Source organism: Lates calcarifer, linkage group LG18 (assembly GCF_001640805.2).
Source record: "Lates calcarifer isolate ASB-BC8 linkage group LG18, TLL_Latcal_v3, whole genome shotgun sequence".
NCBI classification, from domain to species: Eukaryota; Metazoa; Chordata; class Actinopteri; family Centropomidae; genus Lates; species Lates calcarifer.
Window position 1 is genome coordinate 1,456,407 of NC_066850.1, and position 24,114 is coordinate 1,480,520.

Consider the following 24,114-nt stretch of genomic DNA (forward strand, 5'->3'; position numbering starts at 1 on the left):
GTGTGCAGTTTGCCGGAACAGGATTTGGGGAGTTGCTCCTTTACTCTCGGGGGCTGGAGAGCGCTGGAGCTGCTGTTTGCAACACGCTCTCCCAGAGGAGAGAGTCTGGAAGAGGAGGGAATGCAGCTTTAGCCAAAGTGGAGGGCAGTTTTTCCTCGTGTTTAGGTTACAACCAGCCACCAAAACATACAATTAGAATAAATCATAATGGCATTTAGATGGATGGACCTCCCAGGAGGACGTTGGTTTTCATTCATTTCAGGGCAGCAACTTGTAGAGGCTTGAAACACTATAACCTTTGTCTGCTTTGCTTTTTGATGTTGTCTATGATAGGATATAACAAAGCATAAAGATGCCTTGGAGCTGACTAAATTAGACGTGTTCAGACATTTTGCTTTCATCCGAGATTTATTCAGACATTTATAGAGTACACAGAGGCTATAAAAGTGTCTGAAAGGGATGCACTGGGTTCAAAAGTCAGCCTGGTACTTTAAAGAATGTGATGGAGGCATTTTAATAAGGCGCACATCCTTCACCTCCCCACTGGCACTGCAGCTGGCCTGGCACACACACAGCCCTCTCTCTCTCTCTCTCTCTCACACACACACACACTCAGGCAAAGGTTTTTGAGTATCCTCCGTACATGCTTCTGCAGATGTGCATGCACAGTAGGTGTTTTCATGAAGGGGGGGGGCTACTGTATGTCCACTGTCTGCTGCTAAACAGACAGGTTGACTGCTTCACAGCCTCTGCAGATGAACTCCCTCGCTCTCCATCCCAGCTCCTCCTCTTTACCAAAGACAGTTGTTCTGGTGTAAGTGCCCTCAAGCTGTTTGAAGTGTTTGGCAGTAAACAATCCATTTAAGACGGTGCAGAGTGGTGGTCCTAATATGGAGCTGTTTCTCTCACTGTTGATCCCGAGAAGTGGAGAGAGGAGAGAAAGACAGAGCAGGCAGTAGCTTGTTGATTATCAGGGATTACTGTCTGCTGGCACCGTAGAATTACACAGAATGCCCTTTAGTAGTAGACAAAACTATTCCTGTGGGAGCTGTCTTGTGTCAGAGAGGCCAACTGGTTCATGTTAGTAACAAGTGGTTAGGGAAAGTCCAGCCACTGTGGGAATCTTCCCTGCCTCATAAGTAAATATACAGATGTATCCCACTGCAGTTTAAAACAATTACACATGGAGCTGCAGAAGGTCAAAGAGATTTAAAGAATTCTGTGTATTAAAACTTTTCTTACATAACAGAGTAGCTACATCAAAAACTGGATGATCAGTTCTTCATGATTCAATAAAAATCTACAGCTGTGTTAGCAGCTCCGCCTGCACTAGCCTCATTTACACTGATCATCACTTTCAAATGATGATCGCTAAAGAAGTGGCAGGACAGAAATAAAAGACCAGAAAAGTGTTCGGTTTCACCTCATGAGCAACTTAATGGCAGTGTGGCAAACTGCACACAAAACCTTGTGAAATCACCACAAGTGTTTGCTGCAGCATGTGCAGGGATCACATCTTCCAAGGCCTAATAACAAAGAGGAGATCTTCCAGGGAAGCAGTGATCAAAGGCAGATACTGGACATGGATCCAGGCTGTTTTGGAACAAACCTGCTCTCCCCTCCTCTTGCCTGGGGAGTGTGACACCGCAGAAAAACCACACATGGGTGGCACATGGCAGAGGTGAGTGAGCGTGCCACCCAGATGCCATCCCAGCCCCGGTCAGGACGATTAGCAAGTGTATCTGAGAGGAAGCTCACTGGTTTAACAGAGGGCAACCGGTGAAAGGTTGCAGTCCTCCTGCATGTGTGTGTGTGTGTATATGTGTGTGTGTGTAATGCTACACCAGACGCAGCCTTGTGGCTGAGAATCAGCTTTTCTTTTCCTCATAGGCTCTCTCTCTGCCTCTCTTCACACTGTCGGTGTGATCCAGCTGAGTGGGTGAAAAGGGAGTGAGTGAGAGAGAGAGAGGCAGCTTGTATAAGGCAGTAGTCAATCACTCAGCACAGCAACCAGAGAGAGAGAGAGAGAGAGAGAGAGAGAGAGAGAGAGAGAGAGAGGGGGAGAGAGAGATTGGAGAAGCAGCCAGTCATTCGTGCCTCACTCCAGGCTCCTTAAGTTTACAGGCAGCCAGGCAGGATTTTCTTGGCTTGGACGCAGCGCTCATGACAGGATTAGGAGCCGGGGACGCGGGACCAACCGGAGATCTGCAGGTCCTAGTGGACGAGTCCGAGCCAGATTCTGTCCCTGCACAGGTAGGAACTGAAACCTTCATCCTGTACCATCAGATCTGACCATCTGCAAATGATTCTGCAGCTGCAAAGCGACAGAAAACCCCACAGTCCTTCCTGATAAAATATTCAAGATGCAAGAAGTTTTTTTGGCCAAGATAGTTTGGCACTAGAGTTTAGTTCTTGGTGATGAAATCTGAATCCCTGAAGGCTAGGGGAAAAAAAATCATTATTTCAATCTTGATGTGAAACAGTTATTAGATTGCAGACCATGAAATAAAATCCACCAAAGGATTATTTCCGTCTCTTCTTGAATGTTTTTCTGAGGTTTTTAGTAGAAGTGTGATTTCCCCTTGTCCCGGGCTGTTCCTTTGTTCCTTAGACATTGCAAGCATGCACTGATAGTGACTGCAAAGACAAAGAATGGATGCAATGAGGTCATGCTGAAAACTTACTATGTGTTTTCTAATCAAATCATTTGAGTATCAGCCACAGCACATTGTGTGTGTGTGTGTGTGTGTGTATCAGACACTGATCATGTATCTTCAGTTTAAATGTCTGCACAAGCACAATGACATTATAATGACATGAATGACATGAAACAGAGCTGAGCTACTCACAGGATGGGAAGCATGTTTGCTGACTGTGCAGTATCTCAGTTGGATTGTCCTTTTTGCTGTTTGTTTAAGTTGTAATGTGTTATAGTATTTGTTACATTAAAGCTGCATCACCAGCTCTGAACTGCTGAAGTAAGCTCTTCTTCTTCTACCACTCTCAGAGTTGCTTGACTCGTGCCAAGTTTATGGACGGCTGCTGCACCCTCGCATTAATCTTGATTTCCCCTCAGAGTTAAAAGCTAATTTTAGATGCTTCCATAATGCTTTTGTCATGAAACTAGCTGGTGGCCCCTTGCGCCATAACTCAAAAGCACTAAACGCTGCTGGGATGTTTCTGTGTGGCTAAATGGATAGAGCTAAGAAGGAGCTCTTCTGCCAGAGTGAGGGGTTAATTTATCCACTTACTCTTTGTACTGTAAGAAACTCTGGATACCCACGTCCACTAAATGTGCGCTGAATACACAGCCAAGCCTATGTTGTTAAAAGTGAAATAGTACTGGGTGGAATTGGTGTTAGCTGTGAGGATTTGTCATGATTACAAAATAGTCAAAAGGATGCCAGGGCTGCTGCACAGCTTGCTGTATAATACAGATGTAGTAGGAGTTTACATGTCCCCGTGTAACTTTCAGTAAAATTCCAGCCTGTTGCAGCGCAGAGCGGAGCGACGTGTGGTTTCCCTCTGCGCCGCAAAATAAAAAAGGGGGCTGGGGGGGGAGAAAATCCTGACTTGCAAGTTTAGTCTGATTACAAAGTCAGAGAGACCCTTTTACTCTAGATTTTTGCTGTTTCAGCTTGCCGCAGTTAAGTTTAAGTGGAACACTTTGTAGTAAGAGGAGGGAGAATTCTCTGTGTGTGTGTGTGTGTGTGTTTAAAGTGCAGATGTGTCTGGCGCCAGTCCAAACCAATCAACATAGCTGGTTGGCAGGGGAAGACACTGTGTGTGTCTGTGTGTCTGAGCTCTGTGAAACATCCCATGACAGTTTTTCACCTCCCTGATTCTAATGAAGCAAGTGAAGAATACAACAGAACAGATAAGTAAGCACAGTGGAATATTGCATAACAGCAAAATAAATCCCTTCTCCCGGCTCTTCATTTTTCTGTCGCAGAATTTGTAAACCTGACACATTTCAGCTCCACAGTAACACCATGTTTAATGAATTTAAAGAAACCTGGGGGAGGCCACACGGACGCCTGCTGAGCAGCGTGTGCATGAGACACTGACCTTTTTCAGGGCATGTTTTTACTATTCTGGTGGTTATGTTTGGACTCTGGAGAACAGACGAAAACAGATTTCACATGGGTATACTACAAAGGAACATACACAGACACACAGTTTGGCTAGTTTCCTTCAAACATCCTCTTTGAGAAGTTAGTTTTTTGTGAGTTCAGCACTTCTGACCCTGCCTGGAAAACCAAAGTGCCACTTTCTCTCTCTCTCTCTGCTTTTTTCTCTTTTTCTGTCCCTCTTTCTCGCCTCTCCTTTTTAGCAGAAATCAACTTGTCTGGTTCCAATTAGGCTCTCAGGGATGTGTAAGGGTCCCCTCTCTCTCATTCGCTCTCTCTCTCTACATTCACAGCATATGTCTGTCTCTGTCACTGTCTCATCTGCTGGTTTAGGGTTCAGTGTTTGTGGTTAGACTTTTTTTCTCCCTCCTCTTCTCTTTACCGTCATTCTTTCCTTATATCCCTCTTCGTCTCGTAGCTGGGTGTGGGGGCTGTCACACGTAACAAGCCAAAGACCTTTAGGCACCAACAGAGAGGAAACAGCCCAAACCAAACAAAGTAAGGTCATCTTAGAGGAAGGCTTATTTTTAAACTCACTCATAAGTTTGCTCCTTGTTTCTACTCTCTAAATCCCTGCATATATCTAAACATACAACCTGGATTTTTTACATTTTTTCTGTTGCAGGAGAAAAGCTCGTTTTTGTTTTTGCAGCCTCCCCTGCTTGTTCTCACTTTCTCTCTGCAACACAGTGGCCCTTGTGTTTCTCATCTGTGTTTCCTCTGGAGGTCTGAACTCTTTCCACCCCCGGCGGCCCGTCCAGTGTTATTGGAGCGCGCAGAGCCTCAGCTACAGCGCAGGTAGAGAATGTGCAGCCTCAAGGCTTTGCGGGTGAGAGGAGGTGACATGGATAGGTAGATCTTGCTTATTACTCAGCCTCTGGGTCAAATTTCAGCTCATTTTGCCTGCCTTTTCTTCATGGTGATGTACAGTATATATGGTAAGCCAGGAGCCTAGAATCTGTGTATTTCAACCCACAGATTTACATCTGACTAACTCCACTGTTGGTAATACGTGCCGTTGTGTCTTTTCCTCAGTCGGTGATGGGTTTGAACTTCTTCCTGTGTGTTCCTGGATTAACAGAGACACAGCAGTGTCACCTGAAACCAGACAAATCCGTCTCCCCTCTTTGTCAGGAGGAATTTCCCCTTCGCTCACATCATGATACTTTTCTGTCCTGTGTAACTTCAGTTTCTGACGTTAATCTCGCCCTGAGCCTGCTCCTCAGGTCCATTCTTGTCTTTCGCTTTCGCCCTGTGGTTTCTTGTTTGGAAATGGTTTTTAAATTTGTAAGCCGCTTCCATCTGTGTTTCTCTTAATCTCGGTCAGTGCCTCGTCTTCTCTCACCCCCTCCTCCTTACGTAGGTGGTAGGGATGTTGGAGGCTGTGTTTCCTCCGGTCTGCTGAGGCCAGACGACCCATTTGAACCCGCAGACATCTCAGAAAACATACACAGACGCACACACTGGGCCAGCATGTGTCTCCTGTGTGTGTTTTATCTCCATTCACCTCTCCTGTGTGGGTGCCTGCTGTATATGTGCATACTGTAATGCTATTTTATATGTCTACGTGTGTGTGTGTGGAGGTTTCTGCTGCTTCATTCACACATTTGCACTTTGACCTCTGGTTCTTTGGCAGAGGGGTTTAACTTCCTCTCAGCCTGGCCTGTCTCCACTGAACTCCTGCCAAACCATCTGGTTAAATTAAACGTCCCACTTCATTATGCAACACTCACTCCCCTGCGTTATATCATTCTAATGTATGTGGTGTGCTACTGTACATGTAGTGGAGCATGAGGACCAAAAGAATGAAAAAGGGTTGTTAACTTCCAGATAAAGGCATTTTAAAGCAGGGAGACACATGATACTTCAGTCTACTCTCCTTCTCTCTTTGCTGCTCCCAAAACAAATTCTGCACAGACTTAAGCATTTATTCAGTGGTTTGTTTTTATTGAGAGCACGCTGGTGCCGGGTGCTCCCTTCTTCTACTTGTCTAAAAGACTGACTCGGTAAATTGTTTTGGTTAGAAAAGCCATTCGAAAGATTTAATGCAAAATAACCGAATAATGATTTTTCCATTTGCTCAGCAGCTTCAGACACAGCGATACAGCATGTGTCTGTTCGGTGCACGCCACTAACTGGATCTCTATCATCACAACAACGCATGACATAATCACACTCACTGTACGTTCCTCTCAGGGGTTCGGGCTGGCAGGGCTGTGTGATTGTGGTCTCCCTGTAAAAACCACCTAATGTGTTCTGAAATGTGAAAGTATTAAAATGGAGCTGGGAATGTGAACAAAAAATAAAATGTCTAATAAGTAGCACCCAATATAAAAACCAAACAACACTACTGTTAACAAGGTGACCATGAGGCATTTAGGCTACACTCTGGTTACAACGCAGGACCCTTCACTAAACTGTGAACAAACTGATAAAACTGTCAGGGCTGAATTATGATTGATGGGATAATGTGTTTGACACACGGGAGTGAGCCTGGGAGTCTGCTTCATTTGGTTTTCAGACAATAAAAACATAACACTTCTCGAATAATGTCTCTAAAGCTACAGCTCTGTGAAGCTATACTTAGCCATGTTAGCATGCTAACATTTGCCAGTTAGCACTGAGACCTGCCAAACTGTCAGACTGGTCCAAGAGGATGTGATATTTGACAGTTAAATAAAATTAGGGACAATTAAGTGCAAGAGTTTACATCAGTGGTTTCTTAACATTTATCTTGGACATGTATTCACTGTCGCTGATTCTTTCAACGTTTGCACAGTGCTAACACTAATGTGCACACAGTGTGGAAATGTCACCTACCACTTTCTCTTTTTCTCGTACTGGCCTCAGATTCTTCTCACAAGTTTGTTTTTCCAAGGCCCAAAATGAGAGAGATGTTCCTGCCACATTCTATGTCCAGACCAAACTTTCTTCTTGTTCAGGACAGATGACAATGGCCACAAAAACAGTCTGCGTGGTATTTAGAGCAATGCTCCTGAGGAAACATTAAGAGATGTTTACAGACAGAGGGAGATGGTTTTTCTTTTGAGATGGCCTTGGGTTGGTGTGGACTGACCAGAGGGAGCTGGGGTGGGGAATAATACTAGGCTGGAAGGGACTAATTCAGGCTGGTATGGGCATGAGGTGCACCGCAGGGATGGATTTGGCTCAAGTGGGTTTGTTTTGGTCCCAGCTGGAATGTGTGTTGGGATTCTGCAGGCTGACCGAGGCTGCAGTTTTCTAAGAAGGGCTGGACTTTTCCTTTCTGAACAGCTGTGATGTGGAAAAGATCTGAGCAGCACCAGCACTGCTCCAAGGGGTTTTGGAGACAGTTTACTGATTATAGAGGGAAGTGGAGACAAAAAATGTTAAAATTTGAAATTTTATATGAGTAAAGTGATTGGTTTCATCAGCTTGTTGCAATAAGAAGGAACTGTGGCTTTTAATTTTTGCACAGGAATCAGTCATCCTTTATTTATTCAACCTTTTAGAGGAGTGACGAATTAAAGGAAAAACCTGAACAAATAGGTAGAGAAATTCACTTTGTTTTATGTTCCTAAAAGAGGAGGTTATAGAGTATGCTGTGTGACCAAATGTCAACGCAACGAAGCACCTGTGAGAGAGTTTGAAGCAACATGTTAGACAGCGCTCCCCATGACAATAATTGAAACACCACATGAGCGAACGTCTTGTGGAAGAATAATGTTCATCCTTCAGCAGAGTTCCAGAAACTTGGAAAGTCTAAGCCAAAGAGTACTAAAGCTGCTCTGGAGGTTTGCAATGGCTGCGTTGTGGACAGTGTTGGTTTTTCCTTTCATTTGTCACCCGTACATCCCTAATATTTTCTACATGATGTGTATTTTGGAGGATGTGGCTTCGCTGCACTGGAGGAGTGTGTTCTGCTCAAACCTGAATCTCTAATTCTAGCAGGACCACTTGTGCAGTGGGCTCACAGCAGCGTGTGTCAACCACCTGTACCAGACTGAGTGAGCGAGCCTGAGACGACGTGTCTGGGTCTACTCAAAACCCGTCTCTCACCTCAGTCTGGTCCAGTCTGCTGTTTGTCCTGGCACGAGCCTCGCCTTGTGTTGAAACATGTCTCTCATCAGCTGTGCAATTATTGCAGCGCAGACACAAACACATGTGGCTGCAGTCGATGTACAGCATCCAAGCATTTGAACGGACAAGCACACACACATCTATAGGGGCATGCTTGTATGTAAGTGTAGAGAAAGAAAGACAGATGCAGTCAGACACACACTGGCAGCTGGTGGCTGAAAAGACCAGTTGATTCAGTCGCTGTTGAGCTCAGTGTATCACTGCCTGCTTCTTTTGAGATGATTGATAGTCGGGACAGTCAGGCCGCACTCACTGGACTGGAAAGATACATTCTCAGCTGTTTCTGCCTGCAGGTCACTAACATGCCCAGTCTGTTATTCACAATGGAGCGGCACCATCTGCATTGACAGGCTTGTTCCACTGTATGAGACACTGGAAGGCTGTAAGGGGGCTGCGGTTTGGTACAGTTGGAATGAGTCTGTGTGCACATGTGTGTGTGTGTGTGTGCGCAGAGCGTTTCTTGGCAGACCTGTGGGCTTTGCCTTTTTGCCTCTGATCACACCAGGGACCCATGACTCACGTATTTTACCATTCAACACACACACACATTCACACAATCAGCAGGAGCAGGGCGTCCAGAACAAGTGGCTGTGTGGCAAAGAAATGACAATCACCATCATTATTAAGTTATAAATATTCATATTTCCAGTCCAGCAGTTTTCATATTTGTGGCTGATGATAGCTTCACAGTTTGGCAGAACAAATCACAGCTTGGCTGCAAGAAGGAGAGAGAAAGATTCAGAGGCAGTAAGTCAGGACAGAACAGCCAGATAGTGATTTTTAAGTGATAGGATTGACATTTTTGGAAATTTGCATATTTTGCTTTGGGTGGAAAGGTGGATGAGAAGAATGGTATCATGATGATATGTGCTGCACTGTTTCTTGGTGAGGAACAGCACGACGCGTGCCTAAATTTGAACTTTATCTTAATCAAAGTGGTTCTGGGCTAAGGATCATGTGAGGACAAGTTAATATTCAAATAAAGGCAGATGCAGAGAAATGAAATCCTAAATGTTAAATAGAGTTTTCCACATGTGAAAACATTTCTCTGCGAGGGATATACAGAAACACATGTTAAAAGTGACTGACTCACACACTGGGCTATAGAACACACACAGGCACCCGTAAACACTCAGAATGTAAACATCCTGTGAGTGGATAGAGATGTTTGAGTGTAAGTAATCAATAGTGAAAGCAGGGAGAGAGAACAGTAATAAGATCAGGAGGCAGGAAGACAGGAAGAGAGAACATCCTCGTCTGTTTAGTTGACAGTAGAAAAGGAAAAGTGCTTTACTACGACCACACTTTAACCATTAAGATGCTAACATCCCCTTCTCTCCTTCAAACCCCTGTTCCTGTCCCCTCTCCCTCTCTCCTCACTTTCCTCCTGTGCTACCTCTCCACTAATTCTTTCAACATGTGCACTGTTAGCATTTTCAGCTGTCAGGAAGTCTAGACCAGCCACCAAGATGAATCCCTGTGTATTTTATTGTGTTTGTGACTAAAATCATTTTGACTTTCTTCAGAGCTTCAAAGCCACAACAGTGGGGCATCATTAGCTAAAAATGTGGCTTGGTTCACTAACTGCCTGTGCCTGCAAAATGTCCCCACACCTCACCTGCAGAGGTCAAGTGTCAGCTACATGGTTAAATTGCTAAATCATGAGTCAGTTTGTGTGAACTGGACACTGAAGATCTCTCTCTCTTCCCCTCTTTTTCCCTTCATACACACAGCTGTGACCGGCCCCCCGTGTCCGGTCACACCAATCATCCCGTCTTCCAAAAGGTTGACCTGATTACCGAGCGCCTTCCCCTTCCCTCTTCTCTCTCCTTCCTATCATGCGTCTCCTCGCCACCCTCCTCCTCCTGCTGCTCCTCCGGTTGGCCGAGCCCCGGAGAGGCCCGCGGTCGGGGGCCGCGGAGAGACGCGCCGGGGGCCGCGTGCGAGGCAGGGGCAGGGCGGGGGTCGTGAGGCGTCAAACTCAGGAGTGTAAGGAATACATGGAGGCAGGGGAGAAGTACCTGGACTGCCAGGACAGGCAGCTGACCACCGTGATGCAGGACTGGCCCAAAGACATTCACCACCTGCTGCTGGCAAGAAACAAGATTCAGGTACGTACAGACACACACCACCTGCTGCTCTCCAGATATAAGACACACCTCTCAATTAACAGACTGAGGGAATGTCTAGTTCAGTATTTTGTAACAGTTAGAGTCTCAAGCTTCTTACTCCAACCAAGAACCAAATCCCAACCAGCTTGTTGATACCGTGAGCATCTGTGGACCATTTATTTAGTCCTGAGATCAAAGACAGATTTTCCTGCTATGTATGTGTGTGTGTGTAGGTTTCTGTATGTGTGAGTGAGCACGCAGGATATGTGCCACAGGTGTTGAGAGGAACAAAACAAAATGCTCTGCCAGCGAGGTCATAAATGAGGACGAATTAGAAGTTATAAACGCTGATCAAATCGGTGAAAAATGACTGTAATTAAGCTGCACTTTCACTCATTCAAGTTCAAAGAGTTGGTTTGTTGAATGAATGATTATTAAGGGAAAGAATGAACAAAGTGGGGTTTGTTTTATTTTTAGCTGGAGATCTGGCCCTGTCAGATTTTGCATAAAAGTGCACAAAATCATTAAAGCTACGGTCGGAGTTTTAAAGCTATAATACCTGATATGTGAGGAACCTTGTGGGTGTGTTGCTGAGGGCCCAGCGATGTGGATTTTTGGATGAGCGGTTGACCACCGACAGTGACAACAATGAGCTTTAGAGCGATTTTATCAGGTTTGGCAAGTGAGCTGAGAAACTGGAGGAAGGTGAGATAACACCCAGTTTGAGGTGTTGACAGCTCACGTACAGATACCAGAGCAACATGTTGCCTGTCAGGGAGCTCTCTACCAGGCCGTCACAGACTAAATAGATCAAGTAGGTAGAGTGTCTTCTCACTGAGTTCCAGAAGGAGCTGATCTGGAGTCTGCAGCTACAAAAAGACCATCAGCAGAAACTGCAGGCTGAGAAATAGTCTCCCACTGAAAGGGTGAGAGAGGATCAGGAGCTGATCCAGGGGCATAATCTCAGTCAGGACCTTGAGGTCTGAACTGACCACCAAGCTAAGAGTTTGTTTTCACTAAAAGCTATTCCTGCTGATTGCACAGTTTACCCATTCTCTCTATTCAATGATTACTGAGTGAAAGAGAACTGGATGTTTTTTTGCTGCTCTCTCTCTCCTGTCTCTCTCCTCAATCACTCTGAAGTAAGCTGAACAAATTAACAAAAAAATAAACAATAAAAGCTAAATGATGTTAGAATGTTTTTAGACAACAATGGCAACAAAACCAACAGTGTATGTGTGTCTGTTTAGGTTTTGAGGGACAACATGTTCTCCCAGTTCACCCAGCTGAAGAGCCTGGACCTCCAGCAGAATGATATCTCAATGGTGGAGGACGGAGCGTTCAGCGGCCTCTCGCAGCTCACCACCCTGCTCCTCCAACACAACGGACTGAGAACAGCCTCCGAGGAGATCCTGCTCCCCCTGCCCCGCCTCACCTACCTCCGTCTCTATGACAATCCCTGGAGCTGCCACTGCTCGTTGGACAGCCTGGTCAGGAAGCTGCAGGTGCCTAGCAACCGCAACCTGGGCAACTACGCCAAGTGCGCTGAGCCTCTTTTACTAATGGGCCAGAAGCTGAAGAAGCTGAACGTGGACTCGTTGTGTGAGGGTGACAACCAGGTGGACAGGAGGCCAGGGGGGCGACCAAGGCCTCCACCGGTCAAACAGAAGCCAGAGGCCACGTCCATGTGTCACACCTACATGTTCCCTAAACCTCTGCTCGACTGTAGCAACAAAGGTAAGACAATATCGAGTTCTGAATCTCTCCATCTTGCATCATTAAATCTGAAGCAGAGATTACACATTCAGATAATGGAGGATGACTCCTACTGACTTTGGTGATGCTCTGACTTTTCTTCTACCGAGTGAAATCAAGCATAGTTGAATGGCTGGCTGAAGCTTTGCTACTTATTCAACAGCCATAACGTCTGACAAAAGAGATTTTCCTGGCAAACACCAATAACAAACACACTGCCCTGGCAGAGGAATGCCTTGTATAAAAGGTGCATTTGTTAGGTTTGCACAGCAGTCTCTAGTAGTGAAATTGGGCATGAGAATTATTTTTGCTGTCTAATGTTTTGGTTTCAACCAGGCTGAGCAATTAGACTTGTTTGTTTTATCAAGTTTGCCACAGGTGGCGTCTGAGCCCCCCTGAGAGGACAGGAGTAGGGTCTGAGGCTGGTAGCCTGTTCTTTCATGCTCTTTTTCAGGCATTTCAATGAGCTGCATTTTGGCATTTGCCTTCCTGTGTGTAAATAAAGAACACACTCTAATGCCCTTCAGAGAAAGCCATCTGTCACACAGAATGGACAAGCCAGAGCCACACAATGCAGCGTCTGTGCTGTGTAAATTCTCAAGGAAGCTTTTGGGGTCTTCAACACTTCTCTGATTTTTGCAAATACAGCTCTTTTGTTGTATTGTATTCTAATTTGAGTCATACATTCAGTCATTTCCTGCACATGTGTGCCCCTTGAGAGATTTTAGAGGGCAGGAATAACCCCCAACATCTCAGTCTGTTTGTGTTTTGAGTTTTAACACAGCGTCAGCGAGGCCAGAAAGCTGCAGAAAAGATTGAAACAGGCAGGCGTCAGTCAAAAGAAAGGGATGAGAGAGAGGAAGCGAGTGCTTCTCCAACTTTCTTTCAGCTCCTCCAGTTTTCACATCTGGTTCTCTCTCTCTGTTTAAAAATGTCACTTTGACGCTGCTATCATTGTGGCTGTAATTTCTCCAGTGCACCATAAACATTTTGTTGCTTTTTAAAGAGGCAGAGATTCTGAATTTGTGCAGAAAGATGACTCTTGGTTACTTTTATGTGGGTTCTTTATACTTAGTTGCTCTCTCATCTTCTCCCTTTCATCGTCTTTTTGGTGTTTGTTGGATCCATTTATCTCTGTCCTCTTCAAAGTGTAAAACATGGCTCCTCTGATGCCACAAATAGCATCCACTGTCGACTGTCTATTGTGTCCATGATTCAAACCAAGTAAGCCCCTATATTTGCATGGGTAATTGAATGCATCTATAAATGCAGGGCTAATAAAGCCATCTTTCACAGAGAATCTACAAGCCAAAGCCACACAATGCAGCGTCTGTGTTTTGTAAATGCTCGAGGAGGCTTTTCGCATATTTTCCTAATTATATTTTTTCTACAGTAGGACTTCTGAAGAGATTCTTTATCTGAGGCACTATAAGGTTTCTCTGTTTTTCTCACAGGCCCATTCTCTCATCCATGTCTCCACATCATTATCTTTTTTTTAATGCCCGGTAATAACTCTCTCCATCCTGCCTCTTCTAAACCATGCCCCACCATGAAAACAATATGTGATGTGTGAATATTGCCTAACATACTACAGCTGTTGTGCATGATATTCAGTGTGTGGTTGTGATTTGCAAGGACTCCCATGTCGTTGTGCAGTAAGTTGATACCAGCTGAGGTTTCGAGCCTTTTCATTTTGTTGTTTTCACTGCACTAGATTCCAGCAACAGTGTTTTCATTAGTTGCGTCGGTTGTATTAGCTGTCGATCACGGTGACATCTGATCACAGGTAGATTATATAATTACATGCTGTGCTTTCTCTGCCTCCTTTTTAGTCTGTTCAATGAGTTAAATACTTACAGATGCTAGCAGTGTGGTATGCTGCAGTATGATATGGGCCTGCTAATCCAATATGATAATCAAAACTCTGAGCATCATTGTTCTTATGTTCTATTAATACATTACCCATTTCTGACCACTCCACCTACCACTGACACACAAGTGGTGTATTGGATAAGTAACTTACACAGCTTACAAACAGTCAGCAACCAGTCACCAGAGCAGACAGGAGAGAGTAAGAACAAAGAAAGACAACAGAAACAAATGTCAGCCTTTGCACTTTGCCCTGTGGAGGCAGGGAACACATCAACAGTCCAACAAAGTCCATGAAGATGAAGACAACTGCTAACAGGCAAACCTGGATGTGAACAATGTAGAATTTAAAGTATTAAAACATTGGTTTTGTAAATGTTTTATGTGGAAAGAAAAATGCATACAGTGCATTTGTTTGACCTCAAGGATAGATACAGGAAACACTGGATGTAAACAGAACTGTTGGTTTGTTTACAAGCCAACTTCACAGGGCATATATCCAGATCTGCAGTGAATCAAATGAGCAAAACCACTGGACATGCTCTGAACCTGGGGCCTCTCTCGGCCTGGGGTCCCATTGCATATGCACTCTTTGCCTGGTTGGTGATCCGGCCTGGCACAGGAACATGCCATATAAAGCAGCTGCAGGACCGACAGCATCAAAACTTAATTAACTTCACTTGGACTCGGAGAAAGGAAATGAATGATAGTGGTCTAAAAATACAAAGATTAAGTTAAAATACATTGTGGAGAGGGTGAGAGATGAGAAGCAAGGAAGCAGCAAGAAATAGAAATCCCAGAGCAGAGTGGAAACATACTCTGATCTCTCGGTCTGTGAACCCTATATTTTCCTTTTGTTGATCTCTCTCTCCCTGTTTTCCTCCCCAGTCTTCATGTCTCCCTCCCTCTGGTTTGCAGACTGTTTCTCTGAGGTGAACCACAGCAGATTTCAGGCTCCACATCATGCTCCCTGGAGATCAATGCTATACAGAGTGGCCAGAGTTAATATGGGAGTTCTTAAGGCTGTGCTTTTCAAGAATGAGATGTGGACTCTGTGGTAATATCAAAACATGGCTTCAAATTACTTCTGTTTAAGTCCTTTCTACACAAAGGACACATTGTTGAACTCAGTATAAATTGTATATATCCTGGATTAGCTTATTTTCATAGACATCTACCAGCTCTAGCTATCTTACATGTCAAATATAATTCCACTGCAAAATGGCGGCTAGCAGCAGCGATAATGCTAACAGAAAAAAAAGGCATGTGCCCTATACCTGTCAACAGACAACATGAGTTAAAAGCACAGAGGGTCCACTTACACAACGTTAGCATAAAAAAGTAACGTCAGCTTAAAAAAAGTCATGTTGGCATATGTGAAATGACTAAATACAGCCGCCTCATTCTAGATATTGTATTTTGTTGTTGTTGTTTGGTTGCTGTGCAGAAACCCATCTACAGGGTGGTATGGTTTGGCCTACTTCTGGACTTCAAGACTGTGCTCATAAGGTCAAGAACTCATGGGTTTCAGAAGTACCACACATCCTCCATATAAACTTCAGGCCATTTAACAAGGCAGCTGAAAAGTGACTCATGTATACGGTGTGTTGGCAGCTCCCCAGTCACACACATGCCCACATGCACTACATTATGTCAGGCTCTCCCTGGACGTCCTGGTGCACAGGCTGTGGGCAGTTAGTCAGCAGAAAAAATGAATCATCCACAACGTCGTTTGAGCAAGAGGCCAAGGCAGAAAGCATGAATGTGGAAGAGGAACGTATCAAACATCACTTCCTACGAACAGGAAGATTGGACAGCAGAGTCTGCCAGGTTTGACTCCTGTCTACACTTGGAACTGCACTAATATTTGACTTCTGTTCAGACTTTTCCAAAGACATTTTTCAGGCTGAAGCAAAGAGGTCACAGAAACAATGTGTTAACAGTAATGAGTTACTGAAAATTTCCACTGAAACCAGTTGTTATGATAGCCATGGTACTGTTCAATGATCAGGATTTGGATGGATATAACTTGGGATTCTTTTCTTTCTTTTCTCACTATTCCAAAAAAAGCATTGGGAAGCAGACTGGATTTATTCCTTGGGATGTGCAGAAATAGAGAAAGAAAACTGTGCAAAAATAAAACAGTTGAAGAGTTTCAAACTGTCAGCTCAAGGACTCACTTAAGGAGCCAAGTAAGGAGTGCTGTTTGGAACTACGAAATCAAGGAGTGCATCTTTATACTTGTTTGTAAAACTGTGTTAAGCAGAGGTGACATTTTCGTTAATATGTTCATTCTCTTGCTGGATTGAAGAACTGGAAACGATGGGAAGCAGCACACCTGGCTCTGTCCAAAAGTAATTATATATCTTAACATGTCATTGTCTCATAAAATGACATGTTGAGATTTTATGGGGATTTACTGTGTGTGCTTTGTTGTGTGTTTCCAGTCTTGGTGCTAAGCTTCTAACTGGCTGCTGGCAGTGAGTCCATATCCACTGTGAGTTAAAGCAGTAAGGCAACAAACCTTATTTTTTCAATGCTGCATGACTTAAACCTCCTTGGCTATCAGTATAAGGGAGTACATGACAGCTAGCGCTAATCTCTGGTCGTTGTAATAGTGATATCATATAAACAAAAATGTCAGCATGTTTGGAGAAGGCTTTACCTCTGCCTCTATATCTTCTTCCAGAATGATGACATAGACATGACCCACATGCAAAATCCACTAATGCACTTAAACATTAGTGATGGAAAAGATCCAAACCCTGCTCAGGTTTTAGCTTCGTCTTGATAAAGGTACAGTATACAGAGGTTAAACTGACAAGGGCCTGTGTTAAATATGAACAAATCCACAGCCACCTATGTGCTACCATGCAGCACATCTTTAAGATTTTTAAGAAAACACTTCAAGAAATGACTCTTCCTGTCAAGTCTGGGGCGTTGGTCCAAACCACAAAATTCACTGCACTACGCACATTTGACCCCAGAGAAATCATATCAGCACTGTAAAAAAAATTAACTGCTTCCCTTTCTACTGTCCAAACAGTATTAAACATACTGCACCACCTGCTCAGTATTAATGTTCTAATGAAATATATCCTGCAGGTGATGGGAATAAGAACAGCGCCACTTAAAGACATTTTATGGAATATATGGTGCAGAAAGGAAGGCAAAACAACCAGGCTACAGACTTTTCTTTAAATTGTAGCTTATGCATTCATATACATCATCAGTAGTGCTAACCCATACCCTCTGGAGTGGGCTATATATAGATAAATGTCCAGATTAATGTTCTACACAGTACTAAATCATGAGAACAGCTTAGCTCTAAAGCTGTGTAAAGAAAACCTTATATTTACTGCAGCATGTGACCCATGCGTTACACTAATGCATTGCCTACATGTGTTTAACTTATAATGGGACCTCCATAGGATGTTTTGGCAGATGACTGACTAAATTGCTCCAGTAAGTAAGTCCAGCCTGCCACTTTGACTTAAAGCAGGTGCTTTAATTTAACTATAATCAGAAGAAGCAGAGAGTTTCTCAGGTAGTGCTGCAACACAAAGCTTTGGGGTTTTTTTTTCATTTCTCTTCTCTTTTTTTCCTTTTCTTTTCTTTTTTTGGACAGAATAATCCAAGAGGGACAGATGTTCACATGTGCACCAAAGTAATGACTCCAGCAGACTGGGCAGTAACCCAGTCCAAGCCCAGTTATGAATGAATAACTTTGACTTTTCCTGACATGTTCACTGTCTTTCTCCTTCTCTCTTTCAAGGTATACGCCAGATGTTAAAATAGGAAAGAGCTTTACACTTTATCTGTAAGATTTGCTCCATTAAAAATCACAAGATACTCCTGACTCCTGATAAAATGTCTGACTTCCTGACAACACATGTAGCTCCAGTAAACAGTGCTAAAAGAGCGAGGGAACACTTAAGATAGCAAATCAAGATAACAAGATAATAGCTCCCTTTCCATCTTTGGAACAGCTTTTTCTTACGCTCTTACCCAGGGGAACATACTGCACGACCTGCAGGTCACAGGCACCACTCATCCAGTCCTAACCCACTGTCGCTGCTGAATACACAGTGTAGGATTATCCTGATTAGACTGTACAACACTCAAGACCGCAGATGTATCGCTCTTGGACAGAGGCTTTTTTGGCATAAAAGGCTGAAGCCTCATTTCTCAACTCAGGGAGCCTGGGAATTTGAGTCTGGTGTTTGCAACTGAATTTGCCAACATTTTCCTCCAGCTTTTTCTAATCTGCATATCTGCTTGGACAAAGTTGCAGACACATGTACACCTAAGGCAGGATGGGATTCAATTCAGTTCAGTCAGTTCTCACTGTGGAGGACTGATGGCTTGTAATGTGGAACTTGACAGTCTCCAGGGTCTGTTCCTGCTTCAGTAAACGTCTCTGCCTGCTATCACTGTATCACATCACCAAACAATAACAAATACATTTCCTGAGTGTGTTGACTACATGTGCACATGCTGTATAAGCATGTCCTGTGCGTGTGTGTGTAATTATATTTTCTTAAGAGTCGGTGAAGATTTACAGCAACATGCCTTCGGGATAACTGGCTGCAACATCTGTTGCAGTAAAGCGTGTGCATAAAGACTGCAACATCTGCACTATAAAAGCGTCCATAAGCATTCTTCTGAGCAAATTATACATGTCTGTGCAAATAAATAGATGCAGGAAAATGCTCCACACACATTATGCATGAATGCTCAACCACACACATATCTCACACAATCTTTTTTTCCAGCATTTAAATCAAAATAAACACTGTTTGATTACGTCTCAGTCAGCATTCACATTTCCTCTCATCTGCAACCATTTTGCAAACTGCTTCAGAAACAATCACCCATGTTCATTTTGCATTTTGATGGTAGATGTTGCAGGGACCACCTACTCAGTTTTAAACTGAACTGTACCATGATCAGTTCAGCAGATGTCTTCTCTTTTTTCTAGAGGTGAAACAAGTGTAATGGTTGTGAGAACCACAAAACCAACTCAAAATCCATGTAAATTTTTGAACTTCAAAACGCTTTGATCCAACATCTGAAATCCCAGAAGTAGAACTTGTCCAATAAGGTTCTCAGTATGAATCTGGATCTATATATTCTCTGGGGAGAAGCTGCACATTTCAAGATTCAAGCTCCAGCTCTGTTGGTTTTACCTTTTAGGACAAAACATGTTAGCAGTGAGAAATCTATATTTTATCTGTCCCAGCACTGTAGGGATGATATAACAATTGTGAGACGTGATTGAGCGTGGGACTTTTGATTTAAAACTCCAGAAGGGATCTGCTATCAAGATGGGAATATGTGGGGAATCACTGTTTCATACATTAGTGTCTTCTCTTATGAGGTGTGTGTGTGTGAAGCCAGAAACAATCGGGGAGAGTGGAAACACTCCTCCCTGGCGCAGGAGTGAAACTGTGTAATACATGCATCTTGAAAATGTTAAATGTTGCACACAACCCACACAGCATCTTGAAAATGTATAAAGATGCAGACAGATTAAGTTACCAGCTCTCCTGCTGATTCTGCATCTGTGCACATCTGCCTCAATCCTGTAAACCTATCAACATCTATACATGAATGCACCATTATATTTTTGTGTTCATATGTGCAGTGTGTTTCCTTCCTTCTTGTCTTATATTTGTGCGTCTTTCTGCTCCTGCAGATCTGAATCACATCCCGTCTGACCTGCCGGCGGACATAGTGAAGATGGATCTGTCCAGTAACATCATCAAACATCTCAGGCCCAAACAGTTCCTGCTGTCCAAAGAGCTCAAGCTGCTCAACCTTAGCAGCAACAGCCTGCATCATATAGACACAGGTAACGCCACAGCCCCGCCCTCCATAACCTCACATACACCCGAGCGCATACAGTGCATCTGGGCTCTTTGAGACACAGTACTTGTGCTTCTGCTACATTAGCAGTTAACTCTAATGATGAAATGATCTGAAATGTGGGTTAAACTATCCGGGGAGGAGACTCCCACCAGGAGTTACAAGATAAATCTGAGGTTTGTGGGGTGGTAGACTTTCTCAGAGTAGAAAAACACACATTTAAATAAAAATTGCCCTCTCATCTTGAGGTTTTTGCTTGTGAACTGCTGAATTTTACAGCTAAACGATCACTTTTATTGAATCTGAATACCAATTCTGCCACAGCAATAGAGGAGTTACTCCCTCCAAGCTAATGATGTTTGGGCTCATGTCATCAGGGAAATCCTTTACAAAACCTCGCTGTTTTATTCATTACCCTCCAACACACTTAAACAATCTTCTTCCCCTCAAAAAAACTATTTGGAAACTGAAAAATACACTCTGAGAGCTTGTGATAGCTGGTGTCATATGGTCTCAATCATTGTTCCTTTTAATCTTGTTCATATTACGAGTGAAATAAAATGTTTATAATGGTTTTCAAGAGGTTGTTTGTTTATGCTTTTTCATGTGGAGAATGACCAGAGACATATGAATGAAAACAGTTTTGGTTTTGGCCAGTTCTGGTGCCAGCTCTTTGTGGTTTTTCCAGGCAGGACAACACTGAAACAGACAAAACAATTATTGAGACAGTTACAGGAAAGTAGAGTGGATTTGAAGGTCAATTACATTCCTGTCACAAATGACTTGGACATTTTAGGAATTGTCACAATGTGGGGACTCCACCCATCCAGAACTCCAAATGAATCCAAATTATCCACTCCAAAAAGCATTTCTTAACACTCTCCTTTCTGTTACTGTAAGTGAAGCAACAACAAGAGGAGCATGTAATTATGTAAAAGTGGGACTTCAAGCCTGAGGGGTCAGAGGTTAAAACATTAATTTACCACCTCTGTCAGGTGAATGAAATGAAGTAAGACTGAACTTGTGCCAGTTACTTTGTTATCTCAAAGAAATTGAATGCACGTACGTTAAAGCTGGAAAAATGTCTGACAGGGTTTGAAAGGGTTATTATGCTGGGTTGTATGGATCAGTGATCCTGGTGGGAGTGCTGATTAAAATAGTTGGAGAGCAGCCTCTGGATCCATGACAAAAATGAATTGACAGTAGTCTCAGAGGATGGGGAGATCAGGATGGTTTAACCAGAGAACAGATGGGAGGAACAATCATGGAAAAAGTTGCATGTCACCAACTAGCTAACAGAGGCATGGCTATTAAAGGAATATTTGGACATAATATTTGTTTCTCTCATATCGTTTCTCTCATTTAAAGGGAAGAGAAATACTTAGTGGCAAGACTGTGAACAGACGTTATCTCGTGCTAACGTGAGCTTCCTGTGGTCACAGTGGCTCAAAAAGCTGATGAACAGGAGCTAATGTGGTCCCACGAGCCGTCTCTTACTTCCTCCTCCTCCTCTCCCTCCTATAGCTCCCTCTATCTGTGTCTTTACAGTCAAATGATGCGGTAATAGTAACTTATCTGTTCAAAAATAGAAGCCGGAAGGATCTCAGTCCCTAGCGTCCATTTTTCTTTTTCTTTCATGTCTCTATCTCAGCGATGTTTTTACTCTCTACTGTCTACTTCTATACGTTCTGCACACTCTCCTCCTCCTCCCCCTCCTCTTCTTCTTCTTTTCCATCCTCCTCCCATTTTCCTCCCCTGCTCTCTTCCGCTCTTCAGAGATCAAAGCTGGGCCTAAGGCTGGTGGACAGCGTGAAACAGTCTCCACTGTCCCATTACTCCCACTCAAACACACACACATGCATGTGCAACCAAAGAGACGCAGACTGCTAACAGTGTCTGGAACCTCTTAAGGATGTCAGCAATCACCTTTTTAACTCAAGTTAGTTCGATTCTGATGATCCTGAGGCCCAGCTGAATTCACATCCATATGCCGGAAATAATCATCATGTCTTATATCAATTCAGGTCAACTGGTTTTGGGTTCAAATATTACATCCAGTTAACGGTTAGCCTTCAGAGTGTGTGGAATTTCCAACCTCTGCTGTAAACCCTACAGTTTTAAGGTTATCATTACTGTACACTTCCAGAATTGGTGGAGACCAAAAAAAGAGCAAAAAAGAAACTGAATATTGGATTTATATTTGACAGACAACCAGACACACAACTCCAAATGCAGACTGATGTCCCTCTTGTCTTCGCCAGGTGATAATAACACACTGACCCTGATTGGCTCAAAAAACCAAGCCAAACAGGAAGTGTCCAGGGAGACACGGTGATCTTGGTCGTATTCAGAGAGAAGTGTAAGATGCCAACTCATTTTATTCTGCTTCTCTTTCCCTTCCAGCTGCATTCGCAGGCCTGCTGTACCTCCGTGAGCTCGACCTGTCCAACAACAGCCTCCATTACTTCCAGTACGGCGTGCTGGAGGACCTCTACTTCCTACGGAAGCTCTTGTTGGGCAACAACCCCTGGATCTGCGACTACAACATCCACTACCTGATCTACTGGCTCAAGCACCACCCCGGCGTCTCTTACACTGGCCTGATCTGCTCCGAGCCGCAGGAGTTCAAGGGCTGGCGCGTCGAGGATTACGTCAAGACCTACAACGGGGAATGCCCCAAGGATAAACAAACAGAAGGGATGGACACGGGACAGGGAGGACAGGGAGGGTCGGACAATGAGGCGCAGGAGGTGGTGGCGGAGACGGCTGAAGGGCCTGGTGAGCGTCTGCCTCGGCCCCTGAAAGAGAAGAAGCCCAAACAGTTTGAGATCATCAGGCTGAGTTAAAGTGGAAGTGGATCAGTGGACTGGTGTGGTGTTTAATATGGAGCGAAATCTACACAAGAAAGTGGTCTGTGGACAGGCTGAAGAATGGATTAATATGGATTAATAATTCAGTGATTTGATATTCAAATACAAATGCCAGGAGCAGAAGTACAAATCTGGGATGAAATCCATTATTTGGTCATAAGATGTCTCTTTAAACATTTTACATCTTAAAGATTAATTAGTTACAGCGTCATATTGCTAAGTTTACCTTTAAGCAAAGGTTTAGGAATTGTTGTTTGAGCTTTTGTTTTATCTTTTTTACAGATCATTCAGTCTGTATCAGTTTCCCACACAATGAACTGCAGGTGCTCTCTTTTTTCTATTATAGTAATTTTGATATTGAGTTCAGGATAAACTTTTTTTTCTTTAAAAAAAAAGGTAGTTTTTGGTCTTTTGTATTAATAATGTATGATATTGTCCTACCTGTTTTCTGGAAATAAAATTGGGTTTATTTTTTCTGAAAATGTGTTTTTACTAAGTGATGTCCAGACAGGACGGAAGGCGAAAGTTTGGTGGGTAAACAAGGTGTCGAACTTGTTTACCCACTGTGCCACCAGTTGGCCACCAAATATGATGGGAAGCAGATGTATTGCGTCATACAGTGACTACAGTGAGTTTGTTCTTTGTTTGTTTTTTGGAAACCAAAAGCAGAAAACGTAGTCTTCACTGATTGTCACTTAGCGCCACCTAGTGCCCTGGAGATGAGCTCACAACTGCCACATTCCCTCTGAAAGCCAAACACCATGTTAAACCAGGAGAAGTAATTTCCTGCTGTCACTGAAAGAGTAAAACACAGATCATCTTACACTTAAGCAAAACTCCTTGGCACTCACATTAAGAATGTAACTGAGGAGGAATAAAATGGTTTTATATTAACAGAATGATCATTTATCACTTGCTGGATGGAATTTTCATTTCAGACGAGGGATGAGGCTACACCTGGATTGTTCTCCACTTATGATTAAATGAATAGAAGTGAAGGCAGATTAATCAGAAAGTAACAATCAGTGCATGTCCAGCTACATGACTCCCAGGTTGGTGTTTAAATAAGACCTGCCAACTTGGCTCTGAATACAAAGACAGATTATATCTTGGATGGGAGCCTTGTCAGCTCAAGTACTTTAGTTTGCAGGAAGTGATTTTGGCATAGTTCGGCCTTAAGGCTGATTAGACTTTTTTCCTGTTTACTGGGTTGCATGTGAACTTAACTTAACTGTTTCTTAGTGCAGTCACAGATGTTTTAAATTAAGTTGATCTTTATTGTCTCAGGCAATGAGCATCCATCCTGCAGTTATAAACGTATGTGTAACAGCACAGTGCCCTCTAGTGTTCACAGTGAAGCGGTCCTCAGGATGATTTAAAGAAGGCATCCCC

At 43.5% G+C, this 24,114-nt stretch overlaps 1 protein-coding gene across 1 annotated transcript; it reads left to right on the forward strand.

The window, feature by feature from the left end:
• Positions 1-1,844: 1,844 nt before the first annotated feature.
• lrrc17 (leucine rich repeat containing 17) lies at positions 1,845-23,196 on the forward strand. Its single transcript, XM_018685191.2, has 5 exons — positions 1,845-2,253; positions 9,983-10,360; positions 11,611-12,097; positions 19,683-19,838; positions 22,256-23,196. Exons 2-5 carry the CDS (start codon positions 10,088-10,090, stop codon positions 22,696-22,698), a joined length of 1,359 nt encoding a protein of 452 aa, XP_018540707.1. The 5' UTR covers positions 1,845-2,253; positions 9,983-10,087; the 3' UTR covers positions 22,699-23,196.
• The last annotated feature ends 918 nt before the right edge of the window (positions 23,197-24,114 follow it).

What these genes read in the sequence shown, in the direction of transcription:
- lrrc17 (XM_018685191.2), top strand. Translation starts at nt 10,088, where the DNA reads ATGCGTCTCCTCGCCACCCTCCTCCTCCTGCTGCTCCTCCGGTTGGCC. An exon ending in GCTCGACTGTAGCAACAAAG is followed by an intron (nt 12,098 to 19,682) that starts GTAAGACAATAT and finishes CTGCTCCTGCAG; the next exon opens with ATCTGAATCACATCCCGTCT. An exon ending in CCTGCATCATATAGACACAG is followed by an intron (nt 19,839 to 22,255) that starts GTAACGCCACAG and finishes TTTCCCTTCCAG; the next exon opens with CTGCATTCGCAGGCCTGCTG.